The 23,280-nt window shown below is 40.1% G+C and overlaps 2 protein-coding genes across 6 annotated transcripts in view; one reads left to right on the forward strand and one right to left on the reverse strand.

Moving 5' to 3' along the window:
- ano10a (anoctamin 10a) overlaps positions 1-5,390 on the reverse strand; it is a 44,960-nt gene extending 39,570 nt beyond the window's left edge. Inside the window, exon 1 of one of the 3 annotated variants that reach the window (XM_082551030.1) lies at positions 5,097-5,390. The gene's annotated coding sequence lies outside the window, so the exon portion shown is untranslated. Of the gene's footprint in view, positions 1-4,529; positions 4,617-5,096 lie in introns of those variants that run through there. The other 2 variants (XM_082551031.1, XM_082551029.1) reach the window with 2 other exon arrangements.
- On the forward strand, positions 123-21,458 carry abhd5a (abhydrolase domain containing 5, lysophosphatidic acid acyltransferase a). Of its 3 annotated transcripts, XM_082551046.1 has the most exons (9): positions 123-1,642; positions 4,690-4,811; positions 5,928-6,008; positions 9,233-9,318; positions 10,991-11,366; positions 15,967-16,121; positions 16,679-16,790; positions 16,959-17,145; positions 20,496-21,458. In XM_082551046.1, the coding sequence occupies exons 1-9, from the start codon at positions 1,562-1,564 to the stop codon at positions 20,583-20,585; spliced, it is 1,290 nt and encodes a 429-aa protein (XP_082407172.1). In that variant the 5' UTR covers positions 123-1,561; the 3' UTR covers positions 20,586-21,458. The 3 variants fall into 3 exon arrangements, with proteins under 3 accessions (XP_082407172.1, XP_082407171.1, XP_082407173.1); XM_082551045.1 differs by lacking the exon at positions 123-1,642 and having other exon boundaries at positions 4,564-4,811; XM_082551047.1 differs by lacking the exons at positions 123-1,642; positions 4,690-4,811 and adding an exon at positions 5,010-5,109.
- Positions 21,459-23,280: the final 1,822 nt, after the last annotated feature.

Below are 23,280 nucleotides of genomic sequence, written 5' to 3' on the forward strand. Positions count from 1 at the left end.
TTTGTTCCTGACCACCGAGAACACTCACGTTAACTTTTATCAGTGGAAAAAGGTTCGCTTGTTTATGTTATGCTAACATAGCTGTGTCGCTAGCGATCACGTAGCACATCATTATATACCAGCTAGCCAAACTTCAGTAACCCTACAAACGTCACTGCTGTTTAGTTTTCTGTCTTCATTTATGTTGGAAGTGATAACAGAGCTGTACGTTTTAATTTGTTTCCAAAACCCCGCAGTCAGGACATGCTATGTTGTATTTAGATAGAAGCTAGCGAGCTAACTTCCTGCTAACTTCTAATGTTAAATGTCATAAATTCCGTTTTCATGGATGCCTGGATGTTAAACTCAATTGTTACACCTGGTAGAGCAGAACGCTGATCATTTTATTAAAGATGGAAGACTTTAGACAGCTTTTCAACTCCCAGTAATGCCATAGTGATCGTTTGATATATGGACCTGCAGCGGAGTTTAGGCCCAGACACGGCTAGTGACGTCAGACTTAACAACCGCATTTCTACAGCAATGAGAGGCACACAGGTATCGACCTCTAGTGCCCATTAAAAAGAATTACAGTATAGGATATTTCCACAGACCCAGAAGCTATGTCCACCTTTTATACAGTTTATAGGTATCTGAACCATATGTCGTAAAAAATAAAAAATAAATAATAAGTTGGATTGTGGAAGTTGGATGTGGTGACTGTGATATCAGCCATATCAGTTTGCTCTTGGAAGTCCCAGCTGAAGGTTAAACTTCACTATGATTTCAGATGGGTTTTTACCTTATTAAGATATTTTTTACTGTCTACTCTACTGCTGTATGTACTGTGTGCACACACACACGCAGTCCTACCAATGCTGTCACACTATTTGAATGATTTGATAGAACAAAGGGATGTAAGAATGAAGTAGGGCTGGGCAATATAGCCTAAAATCCATATCGCGATATAATTTGAAGCACGTGCGGTAACGATATATACCGCGATATATTCTTTTCTTCTGTATAATGTATTTTACACACTATAAGGCACACTTAAAATCCTTTAATTTTCTCAAAAATCGCGAGTGTGCCTTATGTATGAATTCTGGTTGTGCTTACTGACCACGAACCGATTTGGGCGTGCAGAAATCTGTTAAAAATGTTTTAGTACAACTTTGGTAAGCCGCACTGCTTGATGGATTGTCAAGAGCATTACGGCTGCCGTAGTGAGGAGCTTCCATGAAAACAGAATTTATTAAATATAACGGAGTTAGAAGTTAACAGGAAGTTAGGTCGCTAGTTTCCACCTAAACATGACACACCATGTTCTGACTGAGATTTCTGAAACTAATTAAAACGTACAGCTCTGCTGCCACTTCCAACATAAATGAAGACAGAAAACTAAACAGCAGTGGTGTTTGCAGGGTTACTGAAATTGGACTACCTGGTATATAATGTTGTGCTACGTGATTGCTAGCGACACAGCTATGTTAGCATAACATTAGCACAGTGAAGCTGGAGGCTGAACGCCAACTTTTTTCCCACTCGATAAAAGTTAACGTGAGGGATTCTGTATGAACAAATGCAATCGCATAGCAGGATGCTATACACGGGCCAGACTTCAGTCAGGAGAACAACTAAGATTATTCATCCACCATACAAGGTTAGTTATTAATATACTGCAACAACATGGGAATAGAGCAGCTGGAGCGAATTCAACATTAATCAATCAATGTTACGGAAGTGGAGGAAGCGCAGTTTTTGGCTTTCCCCATATTTCAAACGTGCTTCATCTCTTTGCTATTACTGTCCCCCGGCATAATTTGCAGATGATAATGGTTGTAGCCGCTGCGATGCTTTCGACCAAAACAGGCGCTATCACGATAGAGCGATCTCTATCGTTGGCCAAATTTATATCGTTTCTATCGTATATCGTTTATATCGCCCACCCCTAGAACGAAGCACATATACATACTAACAATGTTAAATATAACCAAATTTACAGTGATCAGAACAGGTACCCTAACCACATGCTATGTTATTTTTAGCCTATGTATTGTCTCCAGAGGTTCAAGTATTACCAGTTTTACAGGTAACAGTTGAACTTTCCACTGATCTCTCACGCTTCCAGTTTTGTTAAAAAGAAAAACAGCCTTTGTATATTTCATTAATATAGCTCTGTGTGTGTGTGCGTGCGTGTGTGTGTGTGTGTGTGATATCGATCACATAAATTCCACTAACCTGGCCCACGCCTGTGCAGCTTTAAGTGACAACACCTGTGTGGGTGTGCGGAGTCTTTAATGAGTGTGGTTTAAAACTCAAATCCCATAGCTTGTTGAGTTGACTTTGGATATCTTTCTGTTAGGGATTATAATCAGTAACTGTTTTCACTTTATAATCCAGTTAACTTGTAATGAAGGTAACAGGATTATTTCTGTTATTTATTTTACACCGAACACTGAAACATTTTCTGCAGTTACACAACAAATCTTCATGCTTCATCCTGACGGTGTCAGATTTTGGGGAAAAAAAATGGCAACTATCTTAGTATTTTAAACAACTTTCCTTAGGGTGAGTAAATATATATGTATGTGTGAATGTAACATACAGCTTTACATTTCACATTATGTAGCTTCTTTGTTCTCATGTGTTTTAATTAGGAGTTCATAAACAGCAATCGCTATGCTATGACTGCAAGAATCTGTTATAGTTCTGTAGTCTTGCTCCCACTTTTATTTGAATACTGGTGTCTGTCAGGAAGATTACACAAAAATCAAAAAAAAAAAAAAAAGAAAAGAAAAGAAATTGGTCAACATGTTGAAGAGATTAAACAAAGTTATAACATATAGGAGGAGGAGGATTCAGGGATAACAGGGATCACCCCTGATGGCCATTAGAAAAAAATGCAGGTTTACCCCGGACCTAAATATATACGTTTAGAGAAATTACGGGAAAATTAACAACTCCAGTACTGTGCAAAAGTCTTGATTCACCCCTGATTTCTTTGTATTTTGGTTACAAATGCCCAGAGTTTGTTGTTACTTTACAGTGGTCTTGAGCAATAGTTCTCCAGCCTTCTAAAGGTACAAAGAAAAACTTTGTAAATATATGTTTACCAATATATTTATTGGATTTTATATTCATAAATATCCAACACTTTAAACATCTTGAACATATGGCAGTAAGAAAGCAATAAAACCACAAGATACCCAAAAAAACAAAAAGAAATAATTTTTAAAGAAAAGAGAAGGGAAAAAACCCAAAACAAACAAACAACAACAACAAAACAGGAAAAAAACAAAATAAACATGGTACTTTAAAAGTTTTTCTTTGGACTAATACTTACAGTCCATGTATGTGTGTCATTAAAAAAAAATTAAGGAAACTGGACAGATGAGAGCAAAAGTAGCAGTGACAGACCCCCCCCCCCCCCAAAAAAAAAGAAAAGAAAAGAAAAGAAGATGTATCAATACCAGATGAGAGTCATGAAATAAGACAGAAAAATCCATCAAAGACCCAGGACTTTCAGTCTGATCCAGCTATGGTTCACTGAAGCCATCAAACAGCCTCAGTGGAAGCATGGAAGAAGCTGTTGTTTAGTAAATGAAACAGAGAGCAAAGGCTGAGGTATGCCAACATACACAATAACTGGACTGAAAACCAGTGGAGTGAAAAATCCACATTTGAATTTTTTTGGTTCGATTTTTTTCAATACGTAAAGAAAAGGTCAGAATCAAAGTACAACAGTGACTAACTACAGCCATGTGGAAAACACAGTGGAGGCATGGTGGTGTTGAAGATCTTGTCAAAACTGGTAGAATTATGAATGCAGAAAAGATTTGTCCATCTGGAGAGCTTCTGATTGATAACAGCTAAATATTTAATTGCGGCAATGATCCCAAAAACACTGTGAATGCAGTAAAGGCATACCTTGATGGAAACAAATATAATGGTACACATCCATCCATCATGGATTGGCCTCGCTGGAGCCCAAATCTCAGCGTTATTGAAGCAGTGTGTGATCATCTTCACAAACGGAATGAAAGGCAAACACCCTTCAAGAAGCCTGTTTTTGAAGACCACTTAAATAAATAACAAAGCAAGTGGCCTCAGAGAGTTCAGCTGTGTGGAAAAATAAATGTTGTCATACCAAATATTGACTTTTAAGTCTGTACACTGTGCTTCTAATTATGTTTGCACATAAATCACATCCCATTCGCCTAGCACAATCTAAACGATGTGTGGCTCAAGACTTTTGCACAACACTGTAAATAAAACTTTTTTCTACATGTATCTTTCACGCTGCAGGTTACATGTGCATGAGTACCTGTCCCCATTAAATGTAAGACCTGAAATATCAGATAAGCAAGATAAATGAGTTTAAAGACCGTTGAGAACATTTCTAATGACTTGCAGGATGATTCACCGTAAGAACTGAACCGAAGAGCTGAACAGCAGCAGCTGCCCGCGCAAGCTCAACACTCTTGTGTTACTTTTAAATACCCGAGTAATGTAAAACAAGGAACACAAAACGGAGTTTAAATACTTACCAAGACCCACTTCCCCGATCAGCAGCAATGTTTAGACATGACAGACACGCCAGTTCCGCAAACTCTTCCTGGGTGCGTTTGTTTTACTCTACTAGGAAGAAACGAAGCGGAGATAGGTGGATCCACAGTAGGAATAACACTCCCCCCCCCCTTGTCTCAGTCAACTGACGCTATAAATGAAATGCGCACAAGCTCGGCAGCTACGTCAGAGCCACGTGACTGTGAGAAGCGTCTCGGGGACTGTCGCGCTATGGCTGAGCAAGCGGTGATCGAGAACAGAGGGTGAGTATTTCTATTAACCTATCAGAGTATGTCTATCCACGGTAATGTTCCTTTATTATTTAACAGACACTAAGTGTTATTGGAACAGCGACACTGTGCACCTTTTCCTGAAAAATGCCCGAGTGTTGTTGTCGAAAGTTAGACAGGCTGTCAGAGAGAGGCACCACTTGGGTCAAGGTAAACCTGCCCCCCTCCAACCTCATTAGTTAATTGCTGCCTTCTTGTAAAGTGGCCCGTACTAAATGAGAGTGCTCGAAGACTGCAGAAGGTCGTTGAAAAACTCACCGGTGCTTTGAAGGTATTGTCGGTGTGGTCCACAGAAGTAAAATAACGCTCTTATTGCAAAGCCGCTGGACTGCCATGTTTGTTTTACCTCAGAGATGGTAGAGCAAATTGGAAAACAGGTGTTCTTAGAATCCATCCTACCTCGCAAACCATCCTACCCGTTGTTTCTGTGCATGCGCACAACACGAAATTAAGTAGCGAACCGTCCTACCTTTGTAAATATTAGCTACAAAAATACTCTGACGGGTAAAATTAACTGCCAAACCATCCTACCTTTGTGAATTTCACCTGCAAGCATACTTAAACAGTTAAAATTCAGTGGCGAACCATCCTACCTTTGTTAATAACAGCTACAAACATACTGACGGGTAAAATTAAGTGCCAAACCATGCATGTTTGGCACTTAATTTTACCCGTCAGAGTGAATGTTACCTACAAGATACTTTAATGGGTAAAATGAAGTGGCAAACCATCCTGGCTGTATGAATATGACCTATAAGCATACTCTGATGGGCAAAGTTAAGTTGGTGTTGGAATTACTCTGTGACAGCAGAGTTACGGTAGAACGTTTTGCCAAACTAGGATGGTTTGTCAGAACACCGGTTTTAAACAAGAGTTTTGCAGTGGCGCGAATATTTTTATATTCATGTGCATAAAAAGCCCTCTGGAAATGCACAAAAAACCTTGATAAAACCATAAACTTTTTTTTAAGTGTTATAGTAAATGCTTGATAATTTAAATAATGGAGATGATAGTTTTGCTGTCACGCGTTGTCATCGGCCAGTCCCTGTCCTTTGCCCTCACGCGCTTACTCTTTTATTATATCTCCAGGGTCATTCATAGAATGCTGTCTACTGTTGGTGTTCCCAGTCTGGCCAGGAGTGTGTGGGGCTATGTGGATAAAACAATAAGGTAATGTTATGAGCATCCACACACAGACACAGGTGTGACACTCTTTTACACAAATATCCACCTCCACTCAGACATTAGCTTTCATTATTGTAGCCTCACTTTGTTAGTTTGTATGTGTCACTGTGCAGGTCCAGTTTCCTTTCAGCTGGGTGATTTTCATGAGACTTAGTAGAGTAATAGAACGTAAGCAAAGGGAGAACTAAACGTAAACTTTTGTGACTCTTTAACTTACCTTTCACAATAACACACAGGGTGTCTCCTGCGTTTTGATAACCCTGGCAAACTCACGGGTTTATCAAGTAATTGCGTCTCCAACAATTGAGTCCAACACATGTATGTTAACAGGCTGAGACTAAATGGTTGCTTATCAGTGCAAAGCAATATAAATGAGCAGCACCACCCCGATTAACAAAAACCTGTTCAAAAGGCATTGAAATTGACGTTTCCAGACTTGTAAAAGGCATTTAGAGTGGGTTAAAAGTGAAAGTGCAGTTCACAAATCACAGCCATCTCCTTGAGGTGTTCTGCATTATAAGGTGAAGACCCTACAATAATGCAGAGAAAACTCCAACAGCAGCCCAGATGAGAAACACATGCGCATATAGCGTAAATGTGCTTTTATGTTAAAAAAATAATTAAGTACAACTAGTTTTGGATTGAACCTTCAGGACCTTCCTTGCTGCCCAAGCATCATGTGTAATGATTTGAAAAAGAAAACGACAGCCATGGGGGGTGGAGGACAGTCTTAAAATGAGCAAAATGACCAATGAGCTCCCCAAACAGTAAAACCTTCATGGGGGGGGAGATGATCAGAGCAGTTAAATTAGGCTGATTTTTAAGTCTGTGACTCTAGTTGTGCCTAAACAACACAGTAATGAGGCTGCTTCATTATGTCTGCCACATGTTGGAAAGGACTTTATGTGAGTTCTCTTGCAGTACTGACTTATTTAAAACAGAGGACCACTCAGGCAGCACAGATTCACACCAAGGCCAATGCCATACTTGATCAATTTAAAGCTAATTTTGAGGCTGCTTTGTTTTGAGGCTGCGCTGCTGCTGCTCACTTAGAAAATAGACAGAAAAATCGTGTGTGTGTGTGTGTGTGTGTGTGTGTGTGTGTCTGTCACATTTGTTTAATTGTAAGAATTATTAGAAGTAGGCTTAGGTAAATGTTGAAACATGTGAAAGGGACTGATTAAAATCGCATCAATCACGTCCTGTATCGATGTCTCAGAATTCAAGGTGACATATTCAGGTGTTCTATCCACTTAGCAGCCGAAAACCTTACAGACACACAGACAAACAATTTAAGTTGCCCTTTATCAAAACAGCTGTAGCTAGTGAAAAGGACAAATAGTCCTTTATCAAAACAGTTGGAGATAAGATAAGATAGAACTTTATTAATCCCTCGGGTGGGTTCCTCTGGGAAATTCGATATGAATGTTTTGATAATTACTAAGTGAACAAGATGTCTATGGTTAGACTCTGTAAAGAAGGCCTTGTTAAAGAAACTAATGTGACCGATGTCAGGGAAGGAGAACATTGAGTCAAGTGTAGTGTGACGACAGCCGTTTTTCCTCTTTTGATGTCTCTGCGTGTTGCTACATGAGGTTTGCATGTCACAGAAGAACATTTTGTTGTTATGGTTGGTTTTTGTTTTGGGGTTTTGTTTTTTTTGGGGGGGGGGGTTGACTTGCCTAAAGACAAAAGAAAGCAAAGAAACTAAATTTTTGTGTCACAGCTTTGTGCTCTGTTATGCTTTTCCCTCAAGACCACACTGGGCCAGTGGAGGAAAGCAGAAGAGCTTATTTCAGAGCCAGCTGTGAAGTAAGAAGTTGCTTTCCCACACAGAGCAGCTAATGGAGAGGTCATGAGATATGACACTTTTACAATAAACACAGCTGTTTAGACATTCAGCCAAAAACCTTTAAGTGTCTCCTTACTCTTAAGTCACACCCTTCTGTAGTTTAGTTATGCCTTCTAGTAGAAGGCCTGCCATAACACGTTGCCATGAATTAGGAATGAAAAAACCTTTTCATTAAAAAAGAACATTGCAGCGTGTGTTGGGTTTGCAACGTTGTATCTGAACAAACCACATGACTTCAGGAACAATGGGACTTGTTAACTAACAGTGTGTCCACATGAATCTGTGCAGAAGTCATGCATGTGAATGTTTACAGAAATAGCTCAGATTTATCAACATCAATTTAACATTGCTTCTGCTCATTATTTGCAGTTTTCCAGAGTACCAAAAACCACAAAATGCTCAAAATTACAATTTAAAAAAAATCACACAAAAAACCCCAAAGTGGAAAGATGTAGGCTTTTACCTCTCCATCAATGTTATTCCATTCATCTGAAAAAAGAAACAAATCCCTTTGGGTATCTTAAGAGATCTGTGCTTAAATAAATACCTCACAAACGGCATTGGGTCAGAATTTTCTCTCAACAGTATGGGAGACTGATAAAGTCATACAGAGAAGCATTAATACAACGTATTGGTTCCTAAAGCATAAAGCTTCATGGATGCTTCATATTAAGGACTGCTCTGTTACATTAAAATACCAACACAGAACAATCTAAACATTCAGTGTGAGGACTCCATGAAGAACTAAATGACAAAGCGATCTCTCCCTGGCAATGCAAAACTAAATTAACACTCCTAACAGCAAATGTAGAAACCTTATCAGTTGAAAAATATGGTGTATATTTGTTTTTCTGCATGAAATTGTTTGCACAATTTTGCATTTTGCAATTTGTTATCAAATCATATTTGGATCATTTATTTTTTACCCAGATTTTGCACTCTGGAAACTCCAACAAAAACATACACCATAAGGCTACAGTCTTATGGTGTATGTTCACACCTTTAAACCACTACATTTTTCAAAGCATCTGTGATAAATTCTGATGGTAATTTTGTGTATCAAGCCTGTTTTTTGCTTGCTTAACCTGTTAGTAACCCTGATTGTTTAGCGTGTTGCAAAACGCAGTCCAAGCGGTAGAAAGATGAGAAATGAGTTAAGTGAGGACCATACAGTAAGAGTCTGGTTAGCTAGGAGTCAATGTTCTGTGGTGCAGGTTTGTGTTATGAATCTTAGCCCTACGACTGTGAGTACCCCAAAGCAGCATGATGATGAATCATTATTATAATGATGAACGTTTGAAATATTAATATAAGGCAAACCATTCATATTCATACTGTTGTGCTTTTGTGTACGTAGGTGGTGCTGGATTCCCAACTGGCTGCCATCGTGGTGTCCAACTTCAAAGAGCCATCTGCAAGCTTCAGAGGAGAAGATGCTGCAGTGTAAGGATAAACCCAGTGTAATTTTTTTATTTTTTTTTTTATTTAAAACATACACTTTTTGTACAGTGTGCAAAAGTAAAAACTCACCCACCTGTGGTCACTCACTCAAACACAACCTGTTTTGCTAAACAAAACCTGTATTGGCTAGAAATCAAATAACTTTTTGTAAATATGAATTAAATCTGCAAGCAGCGATGACCAACACCTTAAGACTTTCTTTGGCAAATTTGAGGTTGCTGCGGTCAGTCACCTTAAAACTGTAGCCCAAAGTGCATAACATGACATTTCTTGTTCCCACTAGGTGGTGCAGTGACCACCATCAAATATGACAGGAGAAATGTTTTCAGGGGCGGAGCCTTATGAAACGTGGGAAGTTTGGTCCAGATTGGACGATGTATGTGTAAATAAGAGGAAACTATATTTTCATGGCGACTGGTTGAAATTTGCCGTGGTACCACGGCCACGCCCTTTGAAGAAAGCTCAAAAGTGTTGCAATTTAATATGGCCCAGGTCTGTAGTTTAGACTGACCAAATATGAAGTTGATCCTTGGAGGAGTTTGCAACAGTATAATGCCAGGAAGTCGCCAAAATGTCACCTTCAATTCAAAATGGCGGACTTCCTGTTGGGTTTGGGTCAGTGGGCTTCCAGTCTTTACGTATGTGTGTACCAAATTTCATTCATGTAACTCAAACCGCATGCTGGTAGTACTACCATAGGTGGCATTATTGAACCATTTCCTACTCTGTACATGAGAAACTTCACCCGTTGCCTACTGGTGGTGGTCAGAGGGCCCGGTGGCGCCAGTGTCCAGCAGCCTCGCCTCTGTCAGTGCCCCCCAGGGTGGCTGTGGCTACAATGTAGCTGCCATCACCAGTGTGTGACTGTGTGTGGATGACTGAATGTGTAACGCGCTTTGGGGTCCTTAGGGACGTGTAAAGCGCTATACAAATACAGGCCATTTACAAACCAATAAAATAAGAAATTTTGCACGTGTTAGATCTGGTGAAAATGTACATGAGGTTTTTTTTAGCATCTTTAAGTCCTCAAAAATGCAATTGTTGACATAAAATAATAATAAACTGAGCAGATGCGTTGGGCCTTAGCGTGTTTCATGCTAATTACAAAATGTGTCTGAGATCACTTGTAAAGTATGTGTCTTATCGAAGACTACAAACAGCTCAGGGAAAAAGTAACTCATGACTTTAGTTGCTCAAAATTCAAAGGAATATTAGATGTCGGTCTTCCAGAAAATGTCGTGACAACAAGTAGAGAACATTAACCACAGTAGACTAGGAACTTATAAATAAAGTGATTGATGATTACAGCTTTGAAAAATCAAGAAGTTCAGGGGCTGTTTTCTATGAATGACTTTAACCCAACTGTGCCTGCAGGATGTTACTAATGAACCAGTAAGTGTGAGAAATCGCATTGCTCTTGTTTGATCTTGTTGCCGTGTTTGTGTGTGGTGTTGTTGTGTTTTTTTTGTTTGTTTGTTTTTTGTTTGTTTTTTTTTTTTTAAACCCTTTTGTAGAGAATCTCACTTTTGGTGACGACACCTGATTGATTCAGTAGTATCAAAAAAGAGATGTTATTTAGATTAATGTGAAATGGAATATTTGACCCATCGTAATGTTCTTGTACTTAAAAGTAATCTTGTGCTTTTCTTTTCAGATGTCAGCACTGAATTTACTAAAGTGTTTGTTCCCATCTCCAACGACAATCTTCTGTGGACCCTGATGTTTTGCAATGACCATGTTAAAGATAAAACTCCCTTAGTTCTGCTGCATGGCTTTGGCGGCGGGGTGGGCCTGTGGGCTCAGAATCTGGATGATCTCTCCCAGCATCGGCCTGTCTTTGCACTGGACTTACTGGGTTTTGGCCAGAGCAGCAGGCCTGTGTTCTCAACAGATGCAGCAGAAGCAGAGGATCAGTTTGTCGAGTCCATAGAACAGTGGCGGGCCAGCGTGGGTCTGGAGTCTATGATACTTCTTGGTCACAATCTGGGAGGATACCTCGCTGTGTCATACTCAATTAAATACCCAGGCAGGTGGGTGCAGACAATGGGATTTCTCATATCTTACTGTATCATGACCCACACTGTCTGATACAGAAAGGTGGCAGGTTTGTGTAAAATGTCAGGATCAGAACTGTAGCATAAGCTAAAGTCAGGTTTTAGTCTCTTATTATTATAATGATGCGAGTGTTTTAGGCACTCCATATAGGAGCTCATCTTTTCTAATGTCCACTGTTGTCTAGCAGCTCCTGTCATCTGCAAGAGTGGCTGAAACGGACAGAGTTAATATTGTGATAATCTTTGCATATCATCTCTAACTATTATTTCTATCCTGCCTTTTGAGGGTGGTGTGTGAATGTTGGTCTGCAGAAGTGTTTGGGCCTCTTTACACCTGCTGCCTCACAGCAAACAGCAGGCAGATACTGTCAGGGACTGTTATGGAAAATACAGTGGAGTGTGTCAGTGGACACAAGAAAACTGATTTATCAACACATCAAACAAGTTTGTGTCATAATGTCTCATTTTCTGTCCCCAAGAGCAGCTTGTTGGTCAGATCAGCTAAAGAAAGCCATGTGTTTCAGCTGAGAGCTCCAGTGAGCAAGTCGGCAGAGTGTTGATTGCTCTATAAAACCAGAATAATATACCTTTGAATAATCCTTTCATCACTGCTGTAAATGGAACAAATGAAGTGGAACTTGCCTAGGAGGAGAAAAAAGCAGAGTCTGCAGTGAACACTGTTATGAATAATGATTCTGCCCTTTTGCTGTTAACATGATTGTAGCAAAACATGCCAGCATGAGTAGAGGATACAGTTGTAGCGGTGTGCCTTTAGGTGCTGGCAGCCTGTGATAACAGCAGTGTCCTCCAAAACGCTCTCTCCTCCCACTAGACTCTATCTCTCCTGAACCATCTCCTCCTGCCGCAGCTCCAGCTCGGAGCTTCCAGCATTCACCCGGCTCTCCCTAAGCGGCGCCTGATAAAATGTCCTCAATCCCTTATCACCCCTCTTCATCAGTAACACTGAAAATTCCCGCTTCCTGTCTTCTTATTGTTATCTTAGCGTTCCAAATGGTTTTAAGTTATAACTTCAGATGCTCGTGATCAGGCACATGCGTCCCCGATCTGTGCTCACTGCCCCCCCCACCCACCCCCACCCACCCCTCCTCCTTGAACTTCATTCGTATTGGGAACCACAACAATGTGCTCTCTGTACCAGTACAGAGTCCATTAAGACCATGACATGTCAGATTTAAATGGCTTATAATCACCTATCAGTTTAGCTTCCAGTTGATTATGAAAATGAAAGTAAACTGCTTCATGGTGTCATGTAAATATCAGCCTAGCTCAGGGGTCGGCAACCTGCAGCTCTTTAGTCCTTATTAGAGATGGCACGATACCACTTTATGTCCAATACCAATATCATAAATTTGGATATCTGCCGATACCGATATGATAGTGTTTTTTTAAATATCTTGCTGGTTTTGTATAAGTTCATACTCAAGTTAAAAAAAAAACAAAAAAAAAATAAACCAAAACACTAAAGCTATTCTGTTAGACCTGTATGTTAAAAAATAAAAAAAATACACTGCACCCAAAATATTTCATAGTTCAGCAATAATGATTAATCTAATGAACTTAAACCTACTCCATCCTCCCTATTCTGGTATTTTAAAGAGTAAGCAACCTAACTAAGGTTGCAAACTCCCAGCAAAAAAAAAAATGGGGAACCACCCTCCACCTCATGATGCTTAATTGATGTAAACAACTTCAATTTGCTGCAGTGTGAAAGAAATGCACAGAAATAAATTATTTTTCAAGAATAATTAAATAGATTCAACATCTTTCTTCAACAGAATTGCAGACTGCACAGATGGTATCTTCCCAAAGGAAAAAGTACTATAGCTTACTAGGGTATATTAGACTTAATAGTTATTATATACAGTAATGGACTTCTATACATTTTACATCAGATTAAAACTTTGGGCGTAAAATTCGGATAATTATTTATTAAAAGCTCGACATTTTAAATGAGAATAAGAAAGAAAATGATGTCTTTGTGCCCCCTTTTCCCTATTAATGCCCTATCGACCCCCCTGGCTAAACTTTGCTAGATCCGCCCCTGCACAGTTACCAGCCGTCAGCTACGTAGAAAAGGATCCTGGTGCAGAAAGTAATATTAAACAAATTCTAACAACAGCTTATCAAGGTTAAACGTGCTGCTGTTGTTCTGCCGCTGGTTTCCTCTTTCTGGCGCGAAGTGGGCCAAAAACAAAGAAGAGAGACAGACTCGCGACACAAAAGCCGATCAGCTGATCATTGATCAGTTTCATGATTGAAGTAGCAGCAGGAGAGAGAGAGAGAGAGCGAGAGAGAGACCGGCTTCCACAAGTGTGGAATTTATTGAGACTTTCGACCCCAGGTAGGCCAATTATGGCTCTGCGCAGAGGCTCATTGACCACTTTTCACACACGGTTGCTGTACGCATACAGCCGGCTGTAGCTTTGCAGCTGACAGCCCGACACACACCAACACAACAACATGGATAGCACAGACGTTAAGGCGGCGAGGCGTGACTGCGGGTGCCGCTCAGGTGCGTCCGCCTCCCCTGCAGCAGCGCTGCAGACCACGCCCCGCCACACACATTAACCAGGTAAAATGCATATTTAGGCAGAATTTTGCAAATATCCATTTTTCATTTTTTAGCAGCATAGAGCTTTTTTTTTTTCCTCTTTTTTTATTTTTTTATTTTTTTTTTTTAAGTCAGGTCAAGGCTCCAAAAGCCCAAAGGTGATATAAGGGGCGGCTCACAACAGTTTTTGTTTGCTACATGGATCATTTTCGTTCAGCTGGGTGTCTTTCCTTTTGTTATATTTAAGAGTTAAAAATGTGTTAATTACAGAAATAAAATGTAATTTTCTCTGTAGCACTTCATGAATTTCATAAGCAACACACCTTAGTTGTTCACACATAGCATAAAAGTAAGAAACAATATAAACAGTGTTATCTTCATTTTAGATGTCAAAAAGTATTTGCGGCTCCCAGTATTTTCTTTTGCATGGAAACCGGGTCCAAATGGCTCTTTGGGTGTTAAAGGTTGCTGACCCTTGGCCTAGCTTGATTGCGACCTGTTATACTGTCAGCCATAGCTGGTTTTGTTCATATTTCTGCAGCACTAAAAACGGCCATCATCATGTCTGAAATGCATTTTAGCTCCCTTCCTGCTTCCTTAAAGCCAGTTTTCTTCTGATAGACTCCACCTTACAAGGGCTGTGTAAGTTTTCATATTAGCAATATCTGATCTTGGTGACCTCAAAAGTCAAAAATAAAACTGTGAAACTGGGCATTTAGAGCCATCTGAAAGTTTTTGGTCCACCGTTCATACTCTGTCATTATCTGAGAGTTGTTTAAAATGTACATTCAATGTAACGGTGTGTGTATATATGGCAGAAATAAGCAAAAATAGAATGGATCACCATTATTTAATTGTAAAAAAATACAAAAACAAAACAAAATGCTGTGCCAGAAAAGTTATATTTGGGGGGATGTATTTACTTTCTTGATGAAAAGATGTGAATGTGACATACATCTCTGTTAAAACAAAAAAATAATGCATGCACCAGGATACTGAATGCTTACAGTCATGTGAGGAAAATTAGGACACCCCATTAAATAATCAGCCCTTTTGATATGTGAACTGTTCATAATAATTTCCAATCATGATTTTATGTATTACTGGAAAAGAAAGTGATTGCAATTAAACAACAAAAATGAACATTTTGTGAAACATCAAAAAAGATATGAACAAAAATGTTTGTTTCAATGGAGAAAAAAGGACACCCTACCCCCTAATAACTAGTGTTGCCCCCTTTGGCTGATATAACCAGCGAGACGGCTTTTGTAGCCTTTTACCAGTCTCTGACATCGATCAGAAGGTTTGCCCCACTCCTCAATGCAGAATTCCTTCAGCTGTGAGATGTTTCTTGCATGTACAGCCTGTTTCAAGTCACCCCACAGCATCTCAATGGGGTTAAGATCAGGGCTTTGACTTGACCATTCCAGGACTCTCCACTTCTTAGTTTTTAGCCAGTCCTTGGTGGATTTGCTGGTATGCTTTGGGTCATTACTGTATACTAGTATTCTATTGTATATGTTGTATATCTTATTCTTCTGTTCCTCTGTCTCTCTTGCTGCATTGAGCATGTGTATGACAAAAGAATTTCCCTCATTAACAGATGGTTTCACATGTTCTTCAAGCACCCTCTGATACGCAGTAGAATTCGTGATGGATTTTATGATAGTGAGCTGGCCAGGTCCTGCTGCAGCAAAGCATCCCCAAACTAGGATACTGCCACCTCCATGCTTGAGTTGGTATGAGGTTCTTTTCTTGGAAGGCAGTATTTGGTTTACGCCAAACATGTCTACTGTTCTGGTGTCCAAAGAATTCAATTTTAGACTCTGGATCTGTCCAAAGAACATTATTCCAGAAGTCGTGGTCTTTGTCTATGTTCGCTCTGGCACTCTTCATTCTGGCCTTTTTAACGTTTTTGTCCTTTAGTTGTAGGTCTGTAAACAATTTATAACTAAAAGAGCAGGTTAACTTTTATTTTTGTTGTGTTTGTTGTCTGGCTTACAGAGTAAAGCACATTGTCCTGGTTGAGCCCTGGGGTTTACCTGATCAACCGGAGACAACAGAACCAGACCGGCCCATCCCTGTGTGGATCAAAGCTCTTGGTGCCATGTTCAGTCCTTTCAACCCCCTGGCTGGCCTGCGACTGGTAGGACCACTGGGTAAGGTGCTAAAAGACAACAAAGTACCATAGTGCTAAAAGCAAACCCACAACCGGACTAGCTTAATAATCCCAGGGAAATGTGTCCATGCTGTGGCACACCAAAATATTGGGGAAAAGCAAAGCTACAACAAAAGTATCAGGAATGGAGATGAGCACGTGAAATTTCTTTTTCTTAAATGAGAAGAATGGAAATGAGAGGATGCAATATAATGGGTGAAGATTTTCACTTATTGTCTGGAGACAATAAGTGAAAATGTATGCAGTATGAAACTGGGGGGATGGTTTTATATTAGTTTAATATTGCAGTATCACAGCTAATGTTCTCTTTGCACACCCAGAAAACTAGGAACTGCTTGTTAAAGCAAGTGATGTGACGAGCACAATGTCATTCAGTAGAGTTTTCGTGGTTTTTGCTTTGACTTTGAAAGGAATTTAAGCCAAAACCTGGGCTCTCCCCAGTGTGACTAATCATGTAAAATGTAATGAGTACTCCTCATCTATTAATGGCTACATGCTTGTGTTTGACACCTCTGTCTCTTCCCTGGTCCCCTGCAGGTCCCACTCTGGTGCAAACACTAAGACCCGACTTCAAGAAAAAGTTCTCCCTCGTGTTCACTGACAACACTGCGCCAGATTACATCTACCACCTGAACGTGCAAAGCCCCAGGTCTGTCTTTCTCTTTTATTAATGCCACTTGTCTCTAAAATGGCCATGGAAGCAATTTCTTCATCACCTTTTCTGCTCTCATCCACGTTTTACTACCTAGTATTATGTTTTGTCATATCCATTTTCTGTCATGTGCTCATTGATTATCTTTTCCTTGTCTTGTCACAGTGGGGAAACTGCTTTTAAGAATATGACTGCGCCATGTGGCTGGGCCAAGAGGCCAATGTTGCAGAGGATTGACCAGCTGCAGTCTGATATCCCCATCACCATCATTTATGGCTCCCGCTCCAGCATAGACTGCATCTCGGGCATCACCCTCAAAAGGATGAGGCCACGCTCTCATGTGGACATCATAGTAAGTTTGTGTGTGTAGATGAATGGATTGATATCCCTTCAAAGGGTGTGTTTTTTTTTTTTTGTTTTTTTTTTTTTTGTTTTTTTTGTTTTTTCCTCCCCCCTTCCCTCGAAAAACGTAAATTTCACAATACATTTTTAAGGAATAAATTGCCAAAAACAGTTTTGAAAACAAATTTTTAAAGCGAATTTCCTGGCAGTTATTTCATGGTTCAGGCTTCAAACAAAAATCCAACTGTCTTTCTGAATTTGGGTTCCAGATCATCAGTGTGATGACATTTTTATAGACTTTCTAAACTTGTAACTAATTTCTTCACACTTCCTCAAAACCTGCTTTATTGCTAAGATTTATTTATTTTGTATCGAGCTTGAGTTTTCAGATCCAACTGCACAGATCCAACCAACTGCATTGGACAACAACTGTTCTGTAGCTCAAAGTGAACTGGTAATCTGTATATACAAATGGTAAAATAATACTTTTTACCTCAGACACACAGCTTGATACTTTAGGTCCTTGATGCTTTAGGCCAATCGGCTCTGAAATGACTCCTCTGCCTCCTCAGATGTGGTCTGACATATATTAAGAGTTTAACCTGCCCCACTGACATCCTGAAATATGGACAAAAGTGGTCGTGACACAGTTCCAACTCCTGGATCAAACCATGACATTCTCCCTGCTGCTGCCTGATTGTGAGAACTGGATGAACCCAGAATCTCAATTTCTTTGTTTTCTTGTTTAGAAACATCAGGACCAGTTCATTACGTATGTTTGTTATACTTAAGTTTTTGAGATCGTCAAATTTAAATATTGGACAAAGATGACACAAGTAAACACAAAATGCAGTTTCTAGGTGTTTGTGTAAATAAAACTTACATGGCTCTGTGTGAAAAAGTGATTTCCTTCTAAACCTAATAACTGGTTGGGCCACGCTTAGCAGCAACAACTGGAATCAGTTGTTTGAAGGAATTCTGACCCACTCATCTTTGCAGAGCTGTAAAAGACTCTCCCCCAGTTGTCGCAGAATTGTTGTAATTCAGCCACACCGGAGGGTTTTTGAGCATGAACCACCTTTTAAGGTCATGCCGCAGCATCTCAATCTGATTCATATCAGGAGTTTGACCAAGCCACTCCAATCTCTTCATTTTTGTTTGTCTTAAGCCATTCAGAGATGGACTTGCTCGTGTGTTTTGCATCATTGTCCTGCTGCAGAACCCAAGTGTGCTTCAGCTTGAGGTCATGAACACTTCAGTGTTACTTTTTGCACCAGAGGTCTTTGGGATCAGTACTGGTTTTTGTTTTGGAACTTAGCCATGTCGGCTGGGCTGACTCTCTTATGGTGGAGTCATGAACACTGTCCTTAACTGAGCCAAGTGAGGCCTGCAGGTCTTGGGATATTGTTCTGGGGACTTTTGTGACCTCTTGGATGAGTCGTTGCTATGCTCTTGGGGTAATTCTGGTTGGCCAGCCACTTATATTAAGGTTCACCATTGTTAAGGTTTACCATTCAATGATTTTGCCATTTGTGGATAATGGATCTCACTGTGGAGATTGTGGAGTCCCACAGCTCTAGAAGTGGCTTTATAACATTTTCCAGACTGAGAGATCTCAGTTACTTTGTTTCTCATCTGTTCCTGAATTTCCTTGGATCATGGGGATGATGTCTGGCTTTTGAGGACCTTTTTGGCTACTCCACTTTGTCAGGCAGGTCGTATTAAAGTAATGTCTTGATTGAGAACGGGTGGCAGTAATCAGGGTGGCTAGAGAAATTGAACTTGGCTTTCCAAAGATGTGATACACCACCATTAATTATAATGGGAGGGGGGGAGAATCACTTTTTTTCACACATGGCCATGAGGGTTTGGATTTTTTTCCCCCTTTATAATAAACACCTTCATTTAGAAACTGCATTTTGTGTTTACTTGTCATCTTTGTCTCATTTTTAAATTTGTTAGATCTGAAACATTTAAGTGTGACAAACATACAAAAACATGGCAAACACTTTTTTTCACACCGATGTATATGTTACATGGCAATTTGGAATTTTGGGTCATTGTTTTGCAGCACGTTCTGTGTAATGGCCTTTAGGACTGGGTGAGAGTTGGGGTAAGGGTTTAGCACTTAGGGGGAAAAAATGGGCAGTTGCTTTCATACACCTGTCAAGGCTGAGGAAGACTGGATGAGCAGCTGCCTAGACAGGTGCAAAACAGACACTGAAACATTATGATATGCAAAGACATTCTCATTACCACGGACTCGAGACATTTTAATTTCCTAACTCTGTGTTAATGAGTACAGATATATGGGGGAAAATGTCCATTTAAAAAAAACAAAAGAAAAACAAAACTACAGGCTGCTGCAAACAAACAGTCATTATCTGACCTCTACAACAGTGTATTAGGGTGCCATCAAATGGAAAAAAAAATATTGATAATATATTATTATTGATTGAAAACAAAGTTGAAACTTCAAGATTAAAGCCTACAAGCTTTTTTTTTTTTTTTTTTTTTTCTTTTTTTTTTTTTTTTTTTTTTTTTTTTGGAGAAAAAAGTTGAAATGTGGAGAATTACAGCTGTTGTTTCAACACAGACTGCCACTAACTCAGAGGGTTGCTAGACCCTCTGAGTTAGTGGAATGTTCCTTCAGAATCTGTTTTAGTAATGAGGAAAGAAATGATGCCTCTTTTAGCACAGAAACAGTGCGGTGATCAGTACATGGATGTTGAAAAGAGTGGATTTGCACAAAATGAACTGGCTGGCTATGGTTACAGCCTCGTGCAATACAGAGGATGTATGTTGTATCACAAGAGGGCTGATCAATTTGTTTCACTATATAATTTTAGTTTATTTCAAAAAATAAATAAAAAAATACTACTCTGTAAAAGTTGGAGGTTTTGACTAAACCAAAAGAAAAACATTTTGAGGCTTCATCAAATAAAAATCGCTGGACAAAAGACTGATTTGTTGCTTTTGTACATGGGGTTTAGTTTACTTAAGCTTAAAATACATTTGTTTAATGAATTATATAAAAGAAAACCTCTCAGTTTAGCAGACTTCCACAGATTCAGTGCCTTAAGCATGATTGCTCCACATGCAATTATGTGTATATTGACACATCAAAGGTAAATTTTTCTGCCATGAAGAACCGTGGAACTGACTGTATGGAGGCTTGAAATAAAACTGATGCATGCTGTAAATTTGAATGTTACTTTCCATCTTTGTTTTATGAAAACTATAAACTGGAGACACAGCCCTCCTCGTTAAAATCATGACCTCCCTTTATGACATGCCTTTATATAGTTTCCATAATTTTTAATTGGCTGCTTCCCTTCTGATTCTCTTCCCTTCCTGCAGACAATCCGTGGAGCCGGTCACTATGTGTATGCTGACCAGCCTGAGGACTTTAACTACAAGGTCTTGGAAGCATGTAACAAACTGGAATGAAGGCAGAGACGAGCTTGAATGTTGAACTCCGGTGGGGGAAAAACGGGGACGGACATCATTCTGTCACACACTGTGGAACCTCAGAATCCCACTTTCCCAAAGGACAAAAATAAGTGTTTGCACATTAAAAATATTGCAAAGTGAACAGTGGCCTGGTGTGACTCGTACATGTTCTATCATCTGACCAGTGAGTCAGCTGTATTCTCGGAAACTTGGTGAATGGTGACTCTGAGTTGACATCACTGACTGGGGCCTGTTGGCCTCCATCACATGCTTATTTTGCAGCACACAGAATCTTGTGGCTGTAGCGTCACTTGTTTTTTCTTTGTTATAAAGGTTTTTGGGGTTTTTTTTTAAATTGCCTCTCCCAAATGCAGTAACCTCAGTGTTAAGTGAATGCAGGTGATTATCACCTTTTAATACCATTTATAAACTATTTCATGTAAAAACTGTTGAAAGATAAATTATCACATTATTTTTTCTATTTCTGTGAGATACTGAGAATGAATATTTTAGCATGCTTATTTCATAAATCCAATGACAGCTGCAATAATAATGATATGAATATTAATATGATCACTTGAGTGATGTCTCACTGAAGCACAACGGGTATTTAAGAGTTACAGTTACAATGTCATGTATTTGGTGTCCCATGCATTGTGTTCAGCCTATGGTTTGTGGTTTTTCCCATTTGATTCTGATACAGATACAAAACCTCGGCATACAGGACCACTGCATCAGCAACAGGAAGAGGTTTTAAATGAATCTGCTTCCAATAATAGCACGTGTCCTCTGTAATGTGCTTTCCTGCCAAACACAAGTGGTCGTTTCATCTGCAATAACTGTGAATATCACCATAAACCCTCTGTTGTACTCCTCCTGTTTTTGACTGCTCTATTTGCATAAGTTATATATATTTATATAAAGACTAAAGTGGCTTCATAGTGTAATGTTCTGCACATTTGTCTGGCAAAAAAATCCTGGAAGGAGACAAAAACCTCGTTGGCTTAGCATCAGGAAGGACGTCTGGTTTAAATTTAAAAATTAAAACTTTCAAATTAAACGTGGAGCTTTCTGTTGTGATGACCTCCTGTGAACGAGGGAGCAGCTGAAAGTAGCTTTATAATAGTCCATGTTATGGAGCGTATCGTGTAATGCAGGCAGTATATTCCATATTATTTATAACGGCATAAAGATACTATAGATTTCAGCCTGGCAGTGCGGATCTATACAGCCTTACTGTAACAGTGGCTACTGTGACAATATGCGATATTTTGGTGCGCTCTATGGATTTTTGTCATAGACTATTAAAAGACACACACACATACACATATATATATATATATATATATATATATATACATACATACATACATACACACAGAGTTACAAGTACCTGGGGATCCCGCAGGCAGATGGGAACCATGAAGAGGCCGCTAGAAAGGCTGCAACCACCAAGTAGGCAAGTCCTGAGGAGTCAGCTGAACGATAAGAACAAGATCCGGGCCATCAACACGTACGCCCTGCCCGTGATCAGGTACCCTGCTGGGGTAATAGGCTGGCCAAAGGAGGAGATAGAAGCCACTGACATAAAGACAAGAAAGCTCCTTACCATGCATGGAGGGTTTCACCCCAAGTCCAGCACCCTGAGGCTGTACACTAAGCGGAAGGAAGGGGGCCGGGGACTGGTGAGTGTCAGCACCACAGTCCAGGATGAGACAAGGAACATCCAAGAATACATTGGGAAGATGGCCCCAACTGACCGAGTGCTCAGTGAATACCTCAGGCAGCAGAAACCCAAGAAAGAGGAGGGAGACGAGGAACCATCATGGAAGGACAGGGCCCTGCACGGTATGTACCACCGGCAGATAGAGGAGGTGGCTGATATCCAGAAATCCTACCAGTGGCTGGACAAAGCTGGTGGACTGAAAGACAGCACAGAGGCACTAATCATGGCAGCACAAGAACAAGCTCTGAGTACAAGATCCATAGAGGCTGGGGTCTATCACACCAGGCAAGACCCCAGGTGCAGGCTGTGTAAAGATGCCCCAGAGACAATCCAGCACATAACAGCAGGGTGCAAGATGCTAGCAGGCAAGGCATACATGGAACGCCATAACCAAGTGGCCGGCATAGTGTACAGGAACATCTGTGCTGAGTATAACCTGGAAGTCCCAAGGTCAAAATGGGAGATGCCCCCAAGGATGGTGGAGAATGACCGAGCTAAGATCCTGTGGGACTTCCAGATACAGGCGGACAAAATGGTGGTATATATATATATATATATATATATATGTGTGTGTGTGTGTATACAGATATAGCATTTTCTCTTAAGCTCTCCTCATCAGCCCCTGTTACAGAGAGGGAAATGATTCTTGTGTGTTCCTGTTCACCAGCGTGCCTCAGTAGTTTCCTCTTGCTGCCACTAGAGGGCACTCATATGTAGAGGTGCGGCTCTGAGGCCAGCTCTTCGTTTTTATTCACCAGTATCTCCTCTCATTTCCATCTTTTCAGTTCATTTGCAGAAATCAGACATATGACAGCAGACAAGTTTCCACACTGGTAATTACAGAGGCAGTGCATGAGGAGAGTGAGGACTTGAGGTGTGAGATGGACTGAGGATGTCAAGCAGATGCGCATTGTGTTTACCCCCATCTCACCCCACTCCCTTCTCTGTTTCCTCTTCCTTAGATCC

The sequence above is a fragment of the Aulonocara stuartgranti genome (genome assembly GCF_965226115.1).
Source record: "Aulonocara stuartgranti genome assembly, chromosome: 11".
Taxonomy (NCBI): Eukaryota; Metazoa; Chordata; class Actinopteri; order Cichliformes; family Cichlidae; genus Aulonocara; species Aulonocara stuartgranti.

Bases quoted from the DNA above. Each gene is read 5' to 3' on its own strand.
- abhd5a (XM_082551045.1), top strand. From the start codon at position 4,567: ATGACAGACACGCCAGTTCCGCAAACTCTTCCTGGGTGCGTTTGTTTT. The intron at 9,319-10,990 runs GTAAGGATAAAC...TTTTCTTTTCAG, and splicing joins AGAGGAGAAGATGCTGCAGT to ATGTCAGCACTGAATTTACT. The intron at 17,146-20,495 runs GTAAGTTTGTGT...CCCTTCCTGCAG, and splicing joins GCTCTCATGTGGACATCATA to ACAATCCGTGGAGCCGGTCA.